This window comes from Pelodiscus sinensis, chromosome 3, assembly GCF_052426305.1.
Source record: "Pelodiscus sinensis isolate ZL-2025 chromosome 3, ASM5242630v1, whole genome shotgun sequence".
Lineage (NCBI taxonomy): Eukaryota > Metazoa > Chordata > Testudines > Trionychidae > Pelodiscus > Pelodiscus sinensis.
This window is the reverse complement of record NC_143054.1, coordinates 153,946,253-153,969,981: the sequence shown is the minus strand read 5'-3', so window position 1 is coordinate 153,969,981 and position 23,729 is coordinate 153,946,253. Positions and strand designations below refer to the sequence as shown.

Here is a 23,729-nt window from a genome sequence, read left to right as displayed (position 1 = left end):
GTTTGCTGGGTCCCTACTGGGGGTCTATACTTTGGTATCACCAAGATTAGACTAGACCTTGGCATCACCAAGAAAATAACATTACCATGAAAACTAAAGAGGCAAATTTCAAACCCTGGGAACCTGGCATGTAGGCTACTGCATCTGATGTGCAGCCATAAGCCATACTGATTGAATCTCTCAGGACAGAGCCTAGAGTTTAAAGTGCTCACGCAGCATTGCGTACAAACTATTGCCAAAGAAGGGGAAGGGAGAAATCTGACTCACTGATGTTCCAGGCAGACTCTGGTTGCCTGAGGTGGTGCCAGCAGTTCCTTCTTGACATGCACAGTTCCCCAGAGACACACCCTGCATTGTTGTAGTTATGCAGCAAGCAAAACAGCATCAAAATGCACAACAGTAATAGTATGTCTCTGATGCATGGATAAGCCATTCTCAAACATACAGACAGCATTCAGCACATAGTCAACTTCTGGAACTCGTTGCCAGAGGATGTGCTGAAGGCTAGGACTTTAACAGGGTTCAAAAAAGAGCTAGATAGATTCATGGAGCTTAGGTCTATCAATGGCTATTGGCCAGGGTGGGTAGGAATGGTGTCCCAGGCCTCTGTTTGTCTGGAAATGGGTGACAGAGGAGGTATCACATGAGGGTTATCTGTTGTGTTCCCTCTCTCTGGGGTATCTGGTATTAGCCACTGTTAGCAGACAGGATACTGGGCTAGATGGACTGTTGGTCTGACCCAGTATAGCCATTCTTATGTTCTCTGACACTTTAATGAAGCTCCAAGCAGGCACAAGGATTTGCCCTTGCAGATCTGACTATGGAATCCAGGTCACATTTTGTGGTTATACAAAGCTACTGATGTGTTTATCTAGTATGATTTTTCACTTATCTTTTTTCCCATAGTTCTGTTTTCCTTTAGATGTTGAATACATTATTTTTGCTTCATATTTATTTCATTATTTTTCTGTGGATTGAGTTACACTTAATGAATGGCAATTGCCACAATCACAATTCTTTTTAAAAGAATCACACACCATTTTTAATTTTTAAATTTTTTTTTCCAGCCCTTTCACACCATTCCTGGTGCTAGGTGGCCTGGGTAGATTCTTTTCTGCTATGCAAAAGAACTTCCTTCACTTGGTCAGAGCATTGTTGTTCCTCCTGGTAGGACCAGCAATGAACCATGCTGCAAGGCACAGGAGTTGTGGTTGAGGATGGAGTAAGGTTCCTCTGCTCTGAGTCAGGAGATCGTGCTAAATCAGAAGGTGATAAGGAGGCTGAGGAGACATCAGATAGAGATAAGGGAAACTTTGGGTATGTCTACACTACCCTCCTAGTTCGAACTAGGAGGGTAGTGTAGACATACTCTATGGGAATAACTGTTGTTTTGTTTCTGGTGATCTTCTCGAGTACCTTGGGAATGAGTGGGATAGGAGGGAATGCATATAAAAGCAGGCCCTTCCAATTGATAAGAAAAGTGTCCCCTAGAAACCCTGGTCTGATACTAGCTCTTGAGCAGTAATGGCAACACTTCTTATTTTTGTAGAATGTGAAGAGGTCTATTTTCGGAAGACCCCATTGTTGGAAGGTGGATTGGAGGACCCGAGGATGCAATTCCCATTCATGGTCCGGGGCAAAGTATCTGCTGAGGGTGTCTGCTGTTGTTTTGTTTACTCCTAGTAGATATAAAGCTACGAGGGTGATGTTGTTTCGTTTTCACCAATTCCATAATCGGACCACTTCTGTGTATAGCCTATGGGATTGGGCACCTCTCTGGCAATTGATATAATACATCATTGTCATATTGCCGGTCAATACACTTATGATTTTCCCCTGAATGTGTTTTATGAAATGCTTGCATGCATTGAATACAGCTCTGAGCTTTAATCAATTGATGTGTAAAGAGGTCTCTTGTGTGGTCTATCATCCTTGTATTGATATGGCATTCATGTTGGCGCCCCATCCAAGGACAGACGTGTTGGTAGTTATGTGTACAGAAGGTTGGTCTCGATGAAATGGTATACCTGCTGGTAGATTTCAGGGACTGGTCCACCATGCGAGAGATTTTAAAATGTGAGGTGGAAGAGAGACCAGTGTGTGCAGTTGCCTCTTGCGATGGGCATAGTGCTGAAGAAATCAAAGATGTAAGTGGGTACAGTCAACCACATAAGTTGTAGCAGCCGTGTGACCCATAAGTTGGAGACAGATGAGTATGGGGACTGTGGGGCCGATGGTAACAGTAGTAACCAGCTCTTGCATTGCTTGGAATCTCTGCATGGGGAGGTATGCCCTTGCAGACATCGAATCTAGCTGGGCACCTATGAATTCTAGAGTTTGTGTAGGTTGCAGCATTGGCTTCTGTGTGTTGAGTATAAGGCCCAAGAAATCGAATGTTTGGTTGGTTGTTGCCATCATGTGATGCGTCTCTACTTCTGATGGGCCTTTTACTAAGCAATTGTCAAAGTATGGGAAAATGATCATGGATTGTCTGCGAAGGTAAGCCGCGACAACAGCCAACATCTTTGAAAATACTCTGGGTGCTGAGGAAAGGCCAAATGGTAGTACCCGGTATTGGTAATGATCTGTGCCCACCACGAAACGTAGGAACCATCTGTGCGTGGGGAGAATAGTTATGTGAAAATAGGACTCCTGCAAGTCAAGGACTACAAACCAGTCTCCATTCTCTAATGCTGGGATTATTGAAGCTAGAGTAACCATTTCGAATCGTTGCTTTCAAAGATATCGATTCAATCTGTGGAGGTCTAAAATAGGCCTCCATTCTTCCGTCTTTTTTGGTGTTAGAAAGTAATGGGAGTAAACCTCCTTGCTTCTGAAGTCCTTGGGTAATATTTCCACTCATCCTTGGTTGAGCAGTCGCTGTACCATCTGTTTTAGTAGGTCTTTGTGAGGGAGTCCCTGAAGAGGGACAGGGAAGTGGGGGGAAGTGTAGTAAAGGAGATGGTATACCCCAATGTTATTATTTTGAAGACCCAATGGTGGGAGAATAAGAAGTCAGCTCCCTTTGGAGGGACAAAATATCTTTTGTCAGCCCTTTCGTTAATTGGTGGTGCTGAAGCTGGAGTCTGCCATATTTCATCAGCAGCTTCCATAATGGCCTCATCTATAGGAATTGCAATTTTCCCCCACTGTGATGGTTGAAGATTTTTGAGCAATTTGTGTTGTTTCTCTGGTACTGATGTCCTGAGTTGCAGCCAACCTTTTAAAAAGCTCCTGAAACTGACTACGGTCATCAGGAGGGTACTGGTTACCAGGAATTACCGTCTCATCAGGGGATGATGATGACTGGTCGGTTGGTAATTCGTCTAGTGGCTGTTCCTCTACCTCAGCCTCTGATAGTTGACCTTCTTCCGGTTCAGAATGGTGAGCCGTAGAGGGAGCATTGGGTGGTGACATAGCTATTCTGTGACTCTGAGAGGGTGGAGAAAGCATGGGAAGCCAGGTGACCATGACAGCAAGGATAGCCGTATCCAGAGTGGTGATAACTGGCAAGCTGAGTCATGCCGAGAGTAGTATCAGTAGTATGTTGGGCTGTGTCATCTATGATAAGACCACACCGGAAAAACATAATGAGATGAATGCATCTGTAATGCATCTGGTGATGTTCCAGTAGGTGTGCAGAATGTGGTGTGTGTGGTGATCCCCTTGAAAAAGGAGGAGAATGATGTAGATATCTTGTGTAAGGGGATGGTGATAAAGGTATCTCGATGCATGGTGTCTAGTTGGTTCATGGGGAGAGCGACTCTTGTCGTCTGTTGGTAGTTGAGGAGAATATGGAGACGGCAGTGCAGAGGATGTTGCCGGTGAAAAGGTTAATGGTTCTGGTCTCGCTGGTCTCATTGAAGCAGATTTATAGGGTGCTTTCTTCAGTGCCGGAGGGCTAGACAAGACATATGGTGCCAAAGATGCCCACGCTGTTTGTATCAAGGTCATCAGTGCTGAGGAGGTTGTTGTATGAGTGATTGGTGTAAAGGTGTATGGTGCCGAGGTATACAGTGCCAAGGACGCTGGCACATGAGAAGGTAGTGCTGATATCGTCGGTACATGCGGTTCCGACACAGATGGTGCCGATGTTGTTGGTACCATAGTAGCCGGTGCTATTGCCAGTGGTGCCAACCAATGGACCGTTAATACTGTTGATGGCACCGCTGTAGATTTTTGTCACGATTTCAGCTCTGAGAGCGATCTATGCTTGGGAGCCACCGAGCCAGATGTGCTGGGCTTATCACTGACACTTACACGTGCTGACGGTAAAGAGCGAGCTGGTGAAGCTCTTTTTCAAGCTAGAGCCAACTGTGAGGAAGCGGCTTTCCTTTTCTCTGCCCTCAGAGACCACGGAGTGGAATCAACGTGAGAATGCTCCAGCAGTTGAAGCGCTTTGTTGAACAAGAACATTTTTAGTCTTATTTCCCTGTCCTTATGCACCCTGACCATCAGTTTGGCACAATGGACACGTTTCTGAGGCACATGAGCCTCGCCAATGCAGGCATGGCAACATGGTATGTGGTGCACTTCTTAAAACTGGGGGAGCCCGGCATAGCTAACTATATGACAATTTGAAAAAAATGAACTTTTTTTTAAAGATACTATATTAACTAATTAACTACAACTATAAGTACTGTAACTAACTATAGACTCTAACAACTATGTACTCTATTCCTGATAGGGTTTGCCTGAAGACAGAAGGCTTGCTCTGTCTGTGACCACGGGCAGCAAAGAAGGAACTGGCGGGAGCCGGAACGCGCGAGACATCAAAAGAGCGTGAATGGCGCAAGGTGCGTGCTGCGTATGTGCGGTCCGGCTGATCACTGCTCAAGAAAACTCCAATCTGCGGTGCTGTGGAGCACCCGGGGGGGGGGGGGGAGAGACACATCTCGAAGAACCATTGTTCTTCGAAAGCCAAGAATGGATGCTCTTGCTGAACCGCTCACGAAATACAGGCGCCATAGCCCTAAACTGTGACAAGTGCTTTTCAAAATAATATTCAATGTTAATATGCTTTGAAACAATAGATTGATTGACAAGAAAAATCTACAGTGAAGAAAACATAGACAATAAAATAAACCTAACATTTATCTACATGGTCATTTGTATAAGTGAGAGTGCAAACTTATTTTTGGTAGGAGTGATTACCACAGTAAAGTAAATCATGTACAAAATCATTTATTTTTCTGTCGATAGACAACCTGGTTCTTCAAACATTAGTACTGTGTACAGATGTGGTCTCCTCACCTCAAAAAAGATATTTTGGCCTTGGAAAGGGTTCAGAAAAGGGCAACTAAAATGATTAGGGGTTTGGAACGGGTCCCATATGAGGAGAGGTTAAAGCGACTGGGACTTTTCAGTTTAGAAAAGAGGAGACTGAGAGGGGATATGATAGAGGTATATAAAATCATGAGTGGTGTGGAGAGGGCCGATAAAGAAAAGTTATTTATTAGTTCCCTAAATAGAAGAACTAGAGGACACCAAATGAAATTAATGGGTAGCAGGTTTAAAACTAATAAAAGAAAGTTCTTCTTCACACAGCGTGTAGTCAACCTGTGGAACTCCTTGCCAGAGGAGGCTGTGAAGGCTAGGACTATAACAGAGTTTAAAGAGAAGCTAGATAATTTCATGGAGGTTAGGTCCATAAAAGGCTATTAGCCAGGGGATAAAATGGTGTCCTTGGCCTCTGTTTGTCAGAGGCTGGAGAGGGATGGCAGGAGACAAATCATTTGATCGTTGTCTTCACTTCACCCTCTCTGGGGCACATGGTGCTGGCAACTGTCGGTAGACAGGATACTGGGCTAGATGGACCTTTGGTCTGACCCAGTACGGCCGTTCTTATGTTCTTATGTCATACTAAGTAGCCAAAACCCCTACTACATAATTATTATTGTAGTTAATACAAATACAAATCTAGCTGTAAATGACACTAAATAAAAACTATGGCTTTGCCACATGCAGTGATTTTAATTTAAACAAGAGGATAAAGCCACATTTTCCTTGTGCTTTTTTGTGGCCCAGAGCCTAAAAGCTATTCACCCTCTGAAGTACTACAGAACCATTAACATTCATCTATATATTATTTTTGTATTACAGGCAGTCCCCGGGTTACGTACAAGATAGGGATTGTAGGTTTGTTCTTAAGTTGAATCTGTATGTAAGTCGGAACTGGCATCCAGATTCAGCCGCTGCTGAAAATGATCAGTTTCAACAGCGGCTGAATGTGGACACCAGATCTGACTTACATACAGATTCAACTTAAGAACCCCAGGCGTCCCCAAGTCAGCTGCTGCTGAAACTGATCAGCAGCTGATTCCAGGAAGCCCGGGGCAGAGCAACTCTGCCTCGGGCTTCCTGTAGTCAGCCGCTGGTCAGTTTCAGCAGCGGCTAATTTGGGGACGCCTGGGGCAGAGCAGCTCGGGTGCTGCTGGGTTGGTCCAGTAGCACGGCCGCTCCTCGGCGCTACTGGACCAACCCAGCAGCACCCCAGCTGCTCTGCCCCAGGCGTCCTGATTCAGCCACTGCTGAAACTGATCAGCAGCGGCTGAATCAGGACTCCTGGGGCAGAGCAGCTGGGGTGCTGCCGGGTTGGTCCAGTAGCGCCAAGGAGCAGTGCTGCGGGACCAACCGGCAGCGCCCCACCTGCTCTACCACAGGACCCAGGCTTTGCTCCACGTCTCCCTGGTCTGCTGGGGGGGGCACTAGCTGCGTCCCCCCCCAGCAGACCAGGGAGAAGTGGAGCAAAGCGGCGGAGGACCCAGGCCGGACCGCGGCGCTTCCAGATCAGCGCCGCAGTCCGGCCCGGGTCCTCCGTGGCTTTGCTCAGCGTCTCCCTGGTCTGCAAACCAGGGAGACGCTGAGCAAAGCCACGGAGGACCCAGGCCGGCCCCGCGGCGCTTCCAGATCAGCTGGAAGCGCCGCGGGTCCGGCCCCAGGTCCTCCGCCGCTTTGCTCAGCATCTCCCTGGTCTGCAGACCAGGAAGACGCTGAGCAAAGTGGCGGAGGACCCGGGGCCGGACCCGCGGCCACTTCCAGATCAGCTGGAAGCACCGCGGGTCTGGCCGGGTCCTCCGCCGCTTTGCTCAGCGTCTCCCTGGTCTGCAGACCAGGAAGACGCTGAGCAAAGCGGCGGAGGACCCGGGTCCGGACCCGCGGCACTTCCAGCTGATCTGGAAGTGCCGCGGGTCCGGACCCAGGTCCTCCGCTGCTTTGTTCCCCGTCTCCCTGGTCTGCTGGCTCCCCCAGCAGACCAGGGAGATGGGGAGCAGCTTTTCTCGCCCGGGAGGAGGCGGGCGGCGGGACCAGGCGTCCCGCCGCTCCAGTCCTCCGGTGCGAGAAAATCCCCGTTCGTAACTGTGGATCCGACATAAGTCGGATCCGCGTAACTCGGGGACTGCCTGTATTTATGATATTCCAAAATAAGGGCCTATTCCTACAAAGTGCTGAGAGCCTCCTGCAAGGTATTGAGTGCTTCTTAACTTCTGAAACCAGCTGGATTTAGGATGTGTAGGCCCTCACAGGATGGGTTCTGAGTATATTTTTTTCTTCTTTCTATCTTTCAGTAGTGGACAGGTTATCTGGCTGAAGAATCATCTACGTGTTGTACTCTGGTTTCAGTAACTGATATTGACTGGAATTTGGGTAGGTAGTGGGAAAACTAAGGCACTGTGCCTTTATATTAAAACCAAAACTTTTACTTAGTAAACTGATATAAGGGTGTATGTGTATATATAATTAGTATTAGAGAAGCGAAAACCAATGAATAGAATAGTCATTGGAATACTTACCTGTTTAGCCTAACTGCACCTGTCCATCTTGAAAAGAGATTCTGCAGAGTCTCTTGACATTTCCCCAGATTGAACTCCCCAGGCAAGGTACCAATATGTACTTACTATTTTTCTAGACAAGGGGAAAAAAGAACTGTTTCCACTATCAAAGTTAACAGGACATGTTAACTGTTTGGCAGAATATTATATTTGCATGAGAAGTGAGAGAGAGGGTACAGGAACTGGACCTGGACATTGGAATGGCAGCAAAGTATATTAGTGACTACCCATGACTATGAATTAACAAAGTTCTATATTACACTGGGCTGAAAAGGAGAACCTTGTCTTTCCTATAAAAATACATTTGAAGAAAGAAGTGATAGGTAATGAAGTTATTACATCGCTGCATTTGTGGAGCTGCTTCTTACTCTAATAAAATCCACAGACGTACTTGTGTATAAGAAGAGTTGTGGGAAGTGGTCTGTTGTGCTTAAAAAAAAAAATGAATGAGGGTTAAAAAAATGAGAGTGAGAGCTGAGTCAAACAGTAAGAGTGAATTGAAAGTACTCTCTTTAACCTTAATCTAAGTTGAGATCTGTCAGCTGCAGAAAACTCTAGCATCTGCAATGATGGTCTGCATGGATAGGTTTTGTTTATCCTGAGGTCAGAGATATTAAAAGAAAGAAAGATTAATCTGATAAAAGTATTGCCATTTCTAATCGAACTGATGGGAAAATGTGGTATAGTGGTAAGAGGTACCACAGGATAAATTATTGTGAAGTGATGAACTACCTTGAAGCTGCAGCAATCAAATAGACAGCTCTCACATCTAAAAATTACTGTGGCATCTTTATTCATCAACAGTTTTGTGCAAGTGTCTTTTGGTGCTCAACCCCCTCCACAAAGCACAAAAGCACTCCGGTTTATTTGGTGAAATTAAATCGTAACAAAAGAGACCTGTCTGAGGTTGGTGTTTCTCACTTATCAGAATTAAAGGACATTCATTTCCTCTTGCAACTCAGAAAGACAAACTTTCAAAAGTTTGAATTTGTTAAAACTCTAAAATGTACAAAAGAACAGAAATATACAATGCTTTTCTCTTGTCTCAAATACTGCCCTCTTTGTTTTGTACCACTGTAATTTAAAAATGTTTTGTACTGCTATAATTTAAAATATGTTTTTCCTCTGATCTTTTGTCAGAAGCTGGGAATGGGAGATGGAATGGATCACTTGATGATTCCCTATTCTGTTCATTCCCTCTGGGGCACCTGACATTGGCCATGGTGGGAAGACAGGATACTGGGCTAGACGGACCTTTGGTCTGACCCAGTATGGCCATTCTTATGTTCTTCTACTCTCTAAGGGTACGTCTACACTACAGAGTATGATTGATCTTCCAGGGTTCGAATTAGCGGGTCTAGTTAAAACAGCTAATTCAAACTGAGGGGGTGCTCTCTTTGATGCCTGCTTCCATGAGGAGTAAGGGAAGTTGAAGGGAAAGTGTGCTCCCTTCAACTTCTTGCAGTGTGGACAGCACCAAAAGTTGAGTTAAGCTACTTCAGTGTCAGCTACACATTTAATGTAGCGGAAGATGCGTATCTTAATTCAATTTTGTCCCATAGCATAGACATATCCTGAGGGTTCTCTTGTCCTCTGGTTCCCACAAATCTGGGACTTTCTGGAAGTGGGTTTGAACATACATTGTACCTGTCTATACTAGCTATTTTCAATACTTATTCAGGTAAACTTGCTACTGCAAGGGTCTGTCAGCAGTGGTTCAGTCTTACTGTAGAGACAATCCCACGGGTGAATAATACCAGGCATTAATGAGAGCTGTGTGCTCATTTGGAGAAGACAATAGACCCACGTTATAAAAATTCATTAATAAAAAAAGGTTTTTTTTCAGTTGAAAAGGGTAGTTGCAAATATTTCAAATTACACACAGAGAAAAATACAGTATCTCTCAGAGCATTCAGACTGCAAAGTGCTATGAAAACAGAATCCACTGGCATTATTATTTGAAGAGGCAAATTACAGGCCAGTCCTGAAAGGTGTGTAACTCTTCCCTCCAGGAAGTGATGAGCACTCTTGCTTCCCATTACAGTTAATGTGAACCAAGGGTCTCAGCACCTTGCAGGAGCAAGCACCAGTGAAAATGCACGTGAGAGATGGTAACCTGACTGAATTTTGTGTGATCAAAAATGTGTTCATCCTCAGCCATTTGCAATGGTTGTTTTGCAACATTCTTCCTTGTGCCAATCTGGTTATAACAAGAGATATTTTTGGACCAAGAGTAAAATGAAATGCACAGAATACTGTAAATACGTTGAAATGGATTTGCTCACAAGCTAATACGTGAGTGTTACAGAATTGCAGTTTTTCTTTCTTAACTATGCAGAGTTATATCAAGCACAGAAAAGCTGAAGTATTTAAAAAAGTAATCTGTGTATTAATGACCCAATCCAGTGATTATAAAAGAGGTTGGTCAGGCCCCAAAGGAAAAAATTTCAACATTTGTAGATTCTTCCATCTGCTAGTTCAAGGTTTACATGTTTCAGATAAAATAATATTTGTATTGTAGTTAACACCAGTTACGTAATTTTAATAATCACAGTTGCAGGACCTTAGCCATAATTTTTTCATTAAGGGTACGTCTACGCAGCAACATTATTGGTCTGCATCTACACTGCAAGCAATTATTTTGAAATAATGTCGAAATATTATGAAGCTGGAGGACTTCTTATTCCGACTCCTGTAATCCTCATTGCACGAGAAGTCAGAGGAAGCATGCTCCATTTTGAAATAAGTGCTGTATAGACGCTCCTAACTTGGAAATAAGCTATTTTGAAATAAGCTACACAGGTGACATAGCTCAATTTGCATAGCTTATTTTGAGTTAAGCCCTGCTGTGCAGGTGCACCCTAATTACTATATATACTATAATACAATTTGTATATATACTATTATAAAAGTAAAAGTCAGACCGTTTTCCTAATTCCTTACATTTGCCAAAACTATAAAAGGATTTTTAATATTAAAACTACAATTCTAAAAGATCAAGTTAATGGGAACCATTAAAGAACTACTTTATTATACATGTAACTAGATTAAATTATTACTTTATTAGACTCATAACATACAATATTTAATGGAAAACATTCACAATTCTTGTAGGAAATTTAATCAACATTCTGCTTTGCATTTTCTCAAAGATCTTTATTGCTATTTTTATAGCTTATCAGATGTTCTTATATTGGATAGAATAGACACAGTATAGATAGCTGCTTACACTATTTGCCCAGCTTTGGAATATGTTTGACCAAACTTATTGAAGAGATTAATGGATGGAAATACTGTTTCAAAGTCCTAGAAAAAAACCAGAGAGAAAAAAAGACAGTTAAGTTTGGGTATTTTTGTTCCTCCACCCCCAAACACACACTTTTATTTTTTAGTATAGTTCTGTAGATACTGTACAGTTCCACTGGCCTTTCTTTTGTTCGAATTTTCCCATTACAGGAGATATAATTTAGGATGGATGGTAGGCACAAAAATATTTAGGGTAGTCTACACTGCATGCTTCTTTCAAAATAAGCTATTCTGCAAGAAATACTCTGAAATAGCTTATTTCGAAATAGCACGTCTACAGTACAGGGAAGCCTCAAAATTAGTTTGAGGCAGGCTCCCCTAATGCAGATGTGCTACTTCAATTTAAAGACCCAGGAGGCACTGGGGAGTAATTAATTGGAATGGCCCTGGGGAGGAGCTATTTCAAAATAGCAGCAGTGGAGCATCCACATACTGCTATTCCAAAATAATTATTTCAGAAGAGGCATTATTCCTCGTGGAATGAGGTTTACAGAAGTCGGAATAAGCTGTCCGTTATTTTGAATTTATTTAGAAATAACAGATTTTCTGTGTAGATGCTTGCATTGTTATTTTGGAATAATGGCCGTTATTCTGAAATAACATTGCTGTGTAGACGCACCCTTAGTAACTATTCTAAAGCTTACATATGACATTGTGAAACACATCAACATGTACATTATATACGGGGAGAAAATTCTGGAGTAACAGACTTAATTAAAATAGATTTGTACTATAAGCTGCACATAACTGTAAGTAATATACATTGTATTTCTCTGCCACACAGACTGAAGGTTATATATAGCCTTTTGCAAATCATGCTAAACTAAACTAATCCTCCTTTCTGGAAAAGTTAAGCAGAAAATCTCAGATTAGATCCAATAGGATTTTTTAAAATATTTAAAATGTTCCACGTTTAGGAAATGTAAAATAAGGGTGTTCAATTTGTAAGTAAATGAAAATTTGTATGAAAGAATGAACAAGTATAGAAATAAGTAAAGAAATATTTTAAAAAAGCATTTTGGCCAAGGCCCCACATATGACAGAAAAGATACAGGACTGAATAGTGCTTGCCTCATTCACAGAATAGTCCTATTTTCTTTAAGGGGGGACTCTTGCATAAGTAAAGCGAACAAAATTTGGAACACAAAGTACAGGCTTTGTGCTGTTAAGATAGTCGTGTAATGGAAATATACTCCACAAGCAACCAAGCGAAATGATTCCAGGATTCTAAATTATTTTTCACACTAATTAACCCAACTGTGAGCAGCTACAATGTGTCCCATTACACTAGAAAGTTCCAAGTGTTGTACTTAATGGCTGTGTCTACATTGGCATCCCTTTTCTGGAAAGGGATGCCAATGTAGACACAGCCATTGGGTTAAAGTGATCATAACAAGGTGTGCTGGCCTCTTTTTCATGCTTTTTCAAGCTCATGATACCATCTACATGTTTTGTTAGTCTATAAAGTGCTACCAGACCATTTGTTGTTTTTTTCTGTAACAGACTAACTCGGCTACCCCCTGAATCTACAACTTAGACGCTATTACCCTAGGCTTGAATAAAGACATTAACTGGTTGGCACATTACAAAGTCAATTTTGCCTGCCTTTAACATCTGTGTTTTCATATAAAAAACTCTGAATGGAACACATGCAGCCCACTTAATTAGCCTCATTAACATGGATCCTACAATTGACAGGTACTTCTTCTGCTGTTATATAAATTATCTTGGTTTCTGTTATTTCCACTTCAATTCATCTGATGGAGTGGGTTTTACCCTTAAAAGCTCATGAGTCTATAAATTTTTGTTAGTTTCTAAGGTGCCACAGGATTTTTAATTGTTTTTAAAGTTACAGATTAACATGGCTACCCCTGAGATTGATTTGCTGAGTTCACCATACTGATATCATTGGTGCAGGTGGATAGAAAATGTCACATACACATAAAGGTGCTCTAGTTCCATAAGTAGTATCATTATCACTGATATTATCATTATAATTCTGTTAGCAGCTAAATTATTCTAGAATTTAAGAATGGTGTTAATTGTTCTGTAGTTTTGATCAGGGAAAATATTTTAATGTTCCTGTAGAAAAATAAACTATTTTTCCTTTTAATTTTAAATAAATTGTAAATACTTAAAAACACACTAGGTTTTTTTTTTTTTTTTTTTTTTTGTGGAGGAGAGGGGAGGAGAAAGGCTATTAGCAAACATCTCTCGTCTTTTATCAGGAAAAATTGGAAATGGTGGTTCTGAACAAGAAGTCTTCATTTGCCAGAGCAGACAGCTTTTGCTATTAGGATGCCTGGCCAAACAAAAACAATTGACTGCCAAAATTAGCTCCTTGGGACGATTTAGGAGCCTTTGAAGTGAACGGCTTTTTGAGCTGGAACTAAGCCCAGGTCTAGCTTCAAACCCAAGTTAAAATGACAAAGAGGAAATTTTCTGTGCTACTTACCCCCTCAGTGTAAGATTACTTTGGGTTGGCAGCTGTACTGTTTATCTTGTTATTTAAAGCTATTTCACTGGATACTCACAACTGAGTATTTAAACAACTGGCCCTGATCATGGTGACAGCAATTATGTATGACCACATGTAGGCAAGACTTCACAGTTTGATAGGGTAAATAAATTCACTGATGACAATGCAGTTAGACCAATTAAAGATGTATATAAAATACACTGAATAGATAGATCCATCACGTTTGCAACAGAGGAAAAAATATGGACATGTTTTTAGCCAAAAAAAAAAAAAAAAAAGCCTAGTAATTTATTTACATAAACATAATTTACTTACATAAATATAGAAAGCTTAATTATGACTCTGCTCTGCTGGTGCACTAAAAGGAAAAAGTCACAGGAAGCTCTGCTTCAGCTTACCCTTGCATGCCTTGGCTTTGGAGTATGTGTGCCTGTGGGGTGTGCACATCTGCTTATTGCCCCAAACTGGATGTTTCTATAGTGCCTTATCATTTCTCTTCCTTTCCTATTCTTTATTGCTACTTAAAACAGCCTAGGAACTACTCTAAGTTTGCTAACAAGGGATCATTGGAGTGTAGTACATGTCTGGCCACATCCCATTCTGCCCCCACTAAACATCTGCCAGGAGAGTGGGTACCATAAAGCTGACTTTATGTTTTCCTGTTAGAGTACCCCTGTATCCTTCTGTGCCATGGAAACAGCACGAAAAGAAAGGAGCTGGAGGCCAGGAACTGGCATTTAGCTCTGATGACAAAATAATGCATGACAACTCAGAGAAGGTAAAGTGAATACATCTGAATTTTAAACTATAAATTACATTCAAGCTACTTGGCAAAGTCTCAATTTAAAGATACAGTTTTATTCTAACATGGGAGCAAATGTCTTTCATATATTCAGACCGTGCTCATGAAAAGATATTTCTCTTAAATCAGTTGTTATATATGAATTGCACACCATTAATATATATTATACATTGTTTTATATTTGAACGGTATTCTGCTTCACTCATGGGACGTATCCCATAACTCTTTGTCAAGCTGAAGTCAGCTTTGGTGCTAACAAAAATATGAAATCTGTCAAAATCAAGATACATTCATTCAATGTCTTAGTATAATTACATTCACCCATTTTGGAATATAGCCCAAAACAGAGACAAAGTATGTAACATAACAATAAGTTAAGGAATTGTTACTAACTGATCGGCTGGATTTTAGTGACATACAGAGAGTTTTATACATTGTTATGTTATACTGTAAAAATAGCTTTTTTAAATGCATATTTCCAAAGCACACAGCTTGTATGTATGATGAACATGTCATGTGATAAGACCTGTTTCCCAGAAGGAGGGCCATTCATGTTTCCTTTTCGCATTGTACTGTTTTGTCTTTAAACAATACATTTGTCTAAGTTTGGTTATTTGGTCTCTTGAACATTTTTCAGAATGAACTACAAGCGTATTCAATCCATTGGCTATACAATTAATCAACACAGTCAAAAGGCTCTTGCCATAAAACTCAATAGCAATATGTAAGTAGGGCCATTTTCCAGATGGCATACCTGTGATTGATTTTCCAGCTGCATTTGCCATTTCCTGTGCATGTCTCTAACAGGTATAATAGAAAATAGTGAAATAGATGGCTACATCCTCCCATCCAGTGAGGCCACTTTGCAAAGTATTGTTGGTGGATTCTGCCTATGAAGTCAGCATGTCTAGCCCTGAGAGAATTACCCCAATTAAGTGACACAAAGAAGATGTACAGAATTCCACACAACCCGTCCCCCCAGCTGTTAATGTGGGGACATGGAAGGAGGAAAAGAGGTACGGTCCACACTGTCTTTTAGCTTGCCAGTCCTTTGCTGTTTCCGCTATTTATGACTGCTTTGCAGTTGGTCTACATTAGTGTACTGCTAGTCTGCTCTAATTTACATCTGGGGTCGATGCCACACCGGACAGTCTGAGGTAGTAAGATACAAAGGTAAGCTTCATGTAACTTTTGCATCACACCTTTCTTAATTTGTGCTGTGTGCGCCTTGGCTGTAGCCAGTGGGATCTGACCTGTATTCTCTACAGATTGGCCAGAAAGCAGGATGAGATCAGTTCATAACTGTTCTTTTTTAAACCCCCAAACCAAATAAAAAAATCATTTTTCATTTTCAAACATACTGATCTCTGAATTATTTTAGTGAGGGAAACTATAAGCTGCTGTAGTCAGACTGCTAAAGACTTGGAGACCTTTTCAATGTGTTGACTACTTGATTGTCATGTCCGTAGGTGATGAGCAGACAAGGGATTTTAAAAAAGGGGCAGCATATAGTCAGCTAGCAAAGAACTGATTCGGTGAGCAAACTCCTGTGATCACAATACAGACTTTGTCAAAAAATGTACAATTAATGTTAAAGTAGTTTACATTGAGGATGTTGTTGATAAAAATGAATTCCAAAGAAACTTTACATCTGATTGAGAGCAATTGGTACTTCTGGTTCAGCAACATTTTATAAAATGGCTTCAAAATTGAAATCCAAGATTTTAATTACATCTAATGTTCAAAGCACATGATCCATTTTGCACACACAACTGACTGCACACAAATAACAGAATTTACAAGCAACTGCTCCCCTTTTTGAACATAAATCATCTTTGCACATGTAAAATTTATCACTTGTATGTGCGAACTATCTGGAGAGATAAATCATGTTTGCATACATGCACAAATGGGTAGCTGTTTGAAGGGTGCTTGAAGATGGCCCCTCATATTTCCTGAGAATTTTTTTATTAACAATTTCGTTCAACCATAATATGGTGAGTACAGTGCATAAAAATGCATGTAATCAAAAATAGTCTCATCAAGCAATATGTAATAGAGGTTGGAACAACAGTTAAGTATCAGCTTGAAAAAGGAAAGCCAATGACTTTAATCCAAAACAAAAGTAGGCAGAAAGCAACACCTTTTTACCTCCCAAATTTTTATATGCTAAGACTAGACTGGACCATTATAATAATCTACTCTGGCCTCCTGCTATAGACCATAGAATTCCCTCCATAATTCTGCATGAAGCCCATAATTAACTATGGGTACGTCTACACTACAATGTTAATTCGAACTAACTTAGTTCGAATTAGTTAATTCGAACTAAGCTAATTCGAACTAACGGATCTAGACTAAAAAACTAGTTCGAATTAGCGTTTTGCTAATTCGAACTAGCATGTCCACACATAGTGGACCCTGAACTGGGCTTAAGGATGGCCGGAAGCAGTGCCGGCAGGGCATCAGAGGAGGACTTAGAGCGTGGAGATGCTGCCTCAGGCTAGCCCAGGGCTGAGCTTAAAGGGACCCGACCCCCACCCCGGACAGACAGTTCTCAGGGGTGCCCCGCTTGCAAAGCAGTCCTGGCTTGGAGTGCCCGGACTACCCACACTGGGCACATCACACCACTCGGCCATCAGCCCGGCTGCACTTGCCGCAGGCTGCCATCTGCGGAGAGGGGGCAATTGGGGGGGCTGCAGGAGAGCTTCCACCCCCAGAAGCCCGCAGAGCCAGCCCAGTCCTCCCCATCGGGGGCTCGTGCCCCAGTCCTCCCTCACCTCCTTCCACTTACCCTTCCCTAGCTCCTCTTCTTGATGTACAAAATAAAGGACATGTGTGTTCAAAAATAGAAACTCTGTTTATTTAACAAAACTCGGGGAAACTGGGAAAAGGAGGTGGGAGAGGGGAAGAGAGAGGGTGGGAGGGGGAGGGGGAAAACTGGGAGGAGGGAGCTGAAAGGGGGAAGCAAGGGAAAGGAGGGGGTGGGGAAACTGAAGGATCAGGGGTGGGGGTCTCGCCGGGCCAACCGCCTCCCAGCACAACGAGGGAGGGGGCCTCGGCGACCCTGGGGGGATGGGGTGGAGGGTGCAGAGGTTGAGGTGGGGGGTGTGGACATTGAGGAAGGGGTTGTGGGGGTTGAGGAGGGAGAGGTGGGAGGGGGAGCAGGAGTGGTAGGAGGGACAGCAGTTGGGGGGGCAGCAGGCGCAGGACCAGCACGGGGCACCATGCTCTGCAGCAGGAGCTGCAGGTTGGTGCTCAGCCCTCGGAGCTCAGCCAGCAGCTCGTGGCGGACCTGCAGGTCTTCCCTCATCCAGGCCTGTAGTGTGCGGTGCACGGCTCGCAGGGCCCCCAGGTGCTGGTCCCGGTACTCCTGCTCCGTGCTGGCGGTCTGGAGCAGGCCGTGGGTGCGGGAGCATGTCCCAGGCGGGGTGGTGCGCCCTGCACAAGCAGCTGGTGCAGCTGTAGAGAGAGAAGAGAAGTGGTCAGTTCTCCCTGGGGACGCAGAGGATGATGCCCAGCCCCTTCCCCAACTCCGCAACGTGAGGGTGACCATGTCCTGCACCGTCATAGCCGCTGTGCTTGTACAGAGGCCATGGTCAGGATGTCTGGCTCTCCCCGGGACTGGGAGCTGCCCCAAGACCGCACCCATGTCCCTGTGCCATGTATAGTGTGGCCGGGGCGGCGGGGGGAAGGGGAGATGTCCCCTGCCTCCGTGTAGAGGGGACATGTGAAGGGAAATCATCCTGCTGGGTCCTTCCCTGGGGTCGGGAGCATGTCATGTCTCTTTGCACAAGCATGTGCCTATTGGGCAATGGCCCCTGGGTGTGACGCAGCTGGAGCCACCTGCCCAAGGGTGGCATGGCACGTGCTCGCACGTGCACAGGTGTCTGCGTGATCCGTGGAAGGCATGGCCCACGCACGCGGTCTCTGGTCTCCCTCCCCCCCCCGAACTACTTAATTCAAAGTACTTACCCGGTACGGTCTCCCTGGACGACCCTGCTGGAACAGCTGGCGGTGGCCCCTCTGGTGCGCCCAGGTCAGGGCCCTCTAGTCCCGGCTTGATGTCCCCCGGGCTGGCACGGACCGCCCTGCCCCCCAATAGTTGGTGCCCCCCAATAGCGAAGTAGGGGCAGGTGGCAGCCCCTGCAACGGCGCCGCCCCTTGTGGCCCTGGCGTACCCCTGCCACAGCTGTTTCACCTTAATGCACACCTGCTCCTGGGTGCGCCTGTGTCCCCTGCTGGCCATGGCGGCTGCTATGCGGCCATAGACGGCCGCATTCCTCCTAGTGCGGAGATCATGGACATTGGGGGCCTGCCCCCAAACCTCAGTGAGGTCCATGACCTCCTCACTAGACCGTCTACGGCTCCTGGCTGGCCCCTGGGTGCTTGGGGACTGGGCAGGGGACGGCTCGCTGCCACTGGCTGCCTAGCTCATCATGCGGCTCAGGGGCAGAGACTGCTGGCAGGGCTGGCTGACTAGTGCCGTCTGGCCAGAGTCTACCCCTTTAAGGGCCCGGGGCTGAGGGAGAGGAGAAGAGTTTTCCTGGTTGTGCCCAGAGAGGCCACCAGGGGGAACCTGGGAAGGGCTAGCCTCCCACTAGTTTGAACTTAAGGGCTACACAGCCCTTAGTTCGAACTAGTAAGTTCGAACTAGGCTTAATCCTCGTAAAATGAGGTTTACCTAGTTCGAACTAAGCGCTCCGTTAGTTCGAATTAAGTTCGAACTAACGGAGCGCTAGTGTAGCGCCTATGAAAGTTAGTTTGAACTAACGTCCGTTAGTTCGAACTAACTTTGTAGTGTAGACATACCCTATGAAGTGGACGGGCAGTTGCTGAACTTGGAACGGTATGGTTCATGGTGTGAACTTTGAATGTCCTTTGTCTGTGGTGATAAAAGTTCCACTTTTAAGGGGGTACCTCGATTATCATGACAGATTGAAACTACACCACATAATTTTGCTCCCAAGGTTAATTTTGTAACCTCTGCAATGAACAACCTCTTCCCTAGACTCATGATTCACAACAGCAAGGTTTTTTCTGAGCCAACCTGGGCAATCTACAAGACAGCCCCATAGATTACCACCACTGCTTAGCTTCCAATTTGAGTCAATATCCTGAAACATATCATGTCATTTATTTTTAAAGAAGAATTCGATCAAGAATACTGTTTAAAATAATCAGTGATATAGAACAATCCTTTCTATATAACTCTAGGTTTCCGTGTCTAAGTATGTCTTTGATGTGAGTGCCAATGATAATAAAATTAGAGTTTTAAACCAAACTGTCCTTATAAACCTCATACTTCTACAACAGCCACAGAGATTACTAACAAAAGAAGTAGACCAGAAGTAGGACTCTGTTATAAAAGTAAAATGTTGATCTAGCTTAGTTCTTGCTTTGTAAATTTATCAGTACTGGTTAACAGCATTTCCAACTAGTACAAGGGCTCCTGACATGACAAAATGAGTTTAACAACCCATTCTGTCAATACAACACAAATGTCATTTCAAGTGCTCAAAACCCACTAAGCTACCCTAAAAAAGATTGATTTATCTGCTCCAATGTTTCTTTGGGGCAAACTTTTCTCACAACTGAAACCAATTAGTGGGCCTGGCACTTGTAGTGCAAAATGTAGGTCAGTGTCAAGTAATAAAAAAGTATTGACTTTTTTCTGTCTGTAAGCAGCATGAAAGGGGTGCCATGGCCTTGTCGTATATGAAAAGAGCTCCATTAATTTCACTTATTTCAAACAGGGCTGTCAAATACTAATGCTTCTATTGCACTTTTCACACAAAGTACGTTGACACCAATCCTGGCCTCAGTGATACAAGTTTACAATATTTCAGCTAGTGAAAGGGGTCTGGACTATAATTTTTAATTCCCACTAGTACATTTAGGCACCTTAAGCAGCATTGCTCATCAGATCTACTGAGAGATATGAGCTGGGACATTAATAATGGCTCCCCACTTCTCATGGGTAGCAGGAACTATTTCTTGTGGACAGCCCCTCCAATTAATTAGCCAGGAAGTACTAGGTGCAAATGACTGACATAATAGTGTTTTCTGTGACTTTCTGATGTGGATTAAAGTCCACAAACCAGAGACAGATCTCCTGTGACTTGAGGCTATAAAGTTGAAAAGCTAATGTGTTAACCAATTGAGTCACTTAAAATAGGCTATGCTAACAAAGGAATGCATTAGACACTGGACTTCGTAGTGTCTGTGTGGTGATATTGACACTCAGGGCAGCACAGTGCCTATTGGAAGTTCCTTGCAATGGTAGAATTTCACTGAAATATTTTACAGGATGTAGTGTGTACTCTCCTTGTTAGGAGGCTGATGCAGTGGGAAGGGGAAAAAGGTGCTGGACATATCCCCAGGTCTTTGGAATGGCTAATAGTCTAAACCAGAGCTACTCAACTTTGGAAGCCCCAGGAGCCACAATGATACTCACAGCACATGCCGAGGGTCACAACTTAAGTGTGATTGCATGTACATGCAGATATATATGAAAATAAATAGCTTCTTTCACACTGATGGGCATGCATACAGTGGGGAAGATCAAGTTACAGTGGGGAGGTCTAGGTTAGATATTAGGAAAAACTATTTCACTAGGAGGGTGGGGAAAGCACTGGAATGGGTTACCTAGGGAGGGGGTGGAATCTCCATCCCTAGAGGTTTTTAGGTCTTGCCTTGACAAAGCCCTGGCTGAGCTGATTTAGTTGAGATTGGTCCTGCTTTGGGCAGGGGGCTGGACTCGACCTCCTGAGGTGTCTAGCAACCCTATGATTCTATGAATAGAAAGATTAAGGCAAGAGCATACAACACGTAGGCCCCATGTAAGTCAGTTCTGCTGATACTAATAAAATGCAATATTTACCCAATTTCTACCCATATGACAGCTCTTTTAATGAGCAATGACAGTCCAGGAATTTAACTTCTAAAACACTTATCAACAGAAGAGTATTATATTGACTACTTTTTTGTTTTGGCTCCCACTCGCGGGCCACAAACAAACAGGCTGCGGGCTGTATGCGGCCCACGGACCGCATGTTACGTAGCCCTGTTCTAAACAATTATTTCCTTTCTACAGTGAGTTCACCCAGGTGAGTACAAGGAATGAAATCACAACTAGCCTCTGCCCAGGAATTCAAGTAAGGAAAGGGCCCTGCACCAGCAGAGCAACTTGTCACAATCCAGCCCACATATTGTGTTCCTCTATTCCTTGCAATTTTCATCCTTAACTGGCTGGTTTTTTTGCACTTAGACTTAATGGAAATTTTTGACAAGTTCCAAATGTGATATCTAGTTAAATCCCTAATTATCTCCTACAAATGCAAACAACAATGACAGTGAACTGATTTTAAAAAAATTGACTAACGTAGAGAGAAATTTTCAACTTACTTTATTGACTTTATAAGTGAAAATATTACCTTTTGAATCAACTTGTCATTAGATCTTAAAATAAAAAGTGATATTGCCTAGTCATTACAAAAACCAATTTTATATTTTTCTGAGGGCCATGCAGACAGAGGGAGAAAAAATTAATTGCTATTTAAATGTGCAACAAATATTTCGTTATAATTATACTTAAATTTTGTTAAGCCTGAAAATGTTCACTGTTTAAATGTTTATTTACCACTTCTGGAGTTATAAACGAAAGAACCAAATGAAGGCAGTGTTTGCTAAAATTATGAAAGGTTTCTAATTACTGCTGATGAATTTGAAAAAAAGGACTAATCTGGTAATGACATATGTCTAGATCCTTATTGTATGCTCTGCCTAATGTGAGGGGGTAAAGAATCTGGAACAGCTTGGCAGGGGAGACTGTGACTCTGCCTCCATTATCTCCCTACTGCTCTAGGGAGGAAGTACTCTGTCAGATCTGTATCTGTACACTGCTCTTCCCTCTCCCACAGCTATACTGTACTGGCTGATGTGTTGAAAATGGAGCCTTGGCTCTGCCCAATCCCTACCCTATCCTGTCCGATATATCTGCACAGGATGGACGGGAGACATAGCAGTTCTGTGAAGCCTACTTTCCTCCCCACACTACTAGCAATGGTATACGTAGTCCATGTAGGAGAGTGAAAGGACATCCCTTTACTCTCATGCACAGCTTCAAGGGCCAAGCAATGGCTTGATAAAAGAGAGAGACTGCTTAAATCATTGCTTAATATTGCAAATTATTTGGTAAACACTTCTCATTAAAAACTGGGTATTTTACAGTAGCTGTATAGAGCAAGCAGTTTAAGTGGGCCATTTCTGGATGTCCTTACTCAGTTTTTACAAAGCCTTCCTCGGGCAAACCAGCTTCCAGCTTCCATGGGAGCTTTGTCTGAGAAAGGACTGAGTAGAAACTGGGTAAGGACATCAAGACTTGGAACATGGCATTATTTCCCATTAAATGCTGCCTTAAACTTACTCTGGGATCTGACAACAGTAGAGTACTTTTTTTTCTTATGTAATCTCAGCAGTAATAATGATCTCTGGTCCAAATTCAGCCTTAAGGACACCTGCAACCACCTGCATTCATTGGAGTTGTCCAAGTAAGTGTAAATAAGAGCTGAATTCTGCCCTATAATTTGGTTAAAAAGACTTGCTGATATGGAAGTCAGGTTAGAATCTATCTAGCTCTTTCTCCCACATGTGCATGGGCTTTGCAGAGCTGTAAAAAGAAACAAAACCTGTTTTTTAATGAAATATATGCAACTGTAACTCTGTATAACACAGTAAGCAGATTTATGGAAGAGGAAAATGGCATTTTTACATAGCCACTTATCAGGGTGGGGATGCTCTTTTTGGCAAATTCAGATCCCAACCTCAGCTTTAAAAGTGTAATATACTTCAGCACAATCTAAAAAGCAAACATTACCATGGACATGTCTTATACTTTCATATACATTATTAAAATATTCTGAGAAATTGCATTATCCAAACTTTTGTTCTGCCTGTGTCCAAACAGGCCTAATATCTATATCTGAACCAAATTTGCCAATAGATGATATTCCATTTTCTGAACTAATGTGGTCTTTTTTACAAGTAAATTAAATTAAGGAAGCAATGTGAATTTCTTCACAGGCTATTTCATACTTGGATACCCTTGAACTTTACTGAATCTGGGCTAAAAAACAAATGTGCAGGTGAACTAGTGTGATTGCTATTCAGAATTCCAGGAGGTACTTATTTGCTATTGTCATTCAAATCTAAATTTATTGCAGGCCACTTTCAAAAAGTATTTTTAAAAGGGAGTAGACATTTAGTAGCTGCATCTTAATTTATCTAAGGTGTATAAATGACATTTGTC

The 23,729-nt window shown here is 43.0% G+C and overlaps 1 protein-coding gene across 1 annotated transcript in view; it reads right to left on the bottom strand.

The window, feature by feature from the left end:
* Positions 1 to 10,418: 10,418 nt before the first annotated feature.
* Positions 10,419 to 23,729, bottom strand: part of SPATA17 (spermatogenesis associated 17) — a 239,796-nt gene continuing 226,485 nt past the window's right edge. Inside the window, exon 10 of the mRNA XM_006137342.5 lies at positions 10,419 to 11,138. Within this exon, the coding sequence (XP_006137404.3) occupies positions 11,058 to 11,138 (81 nt within the window). The 3' untranslated portion in view covers positions 10,419 to 11,057. The remainder of the gene's footprint in view (positions 11,139 to 23,729) is intronic.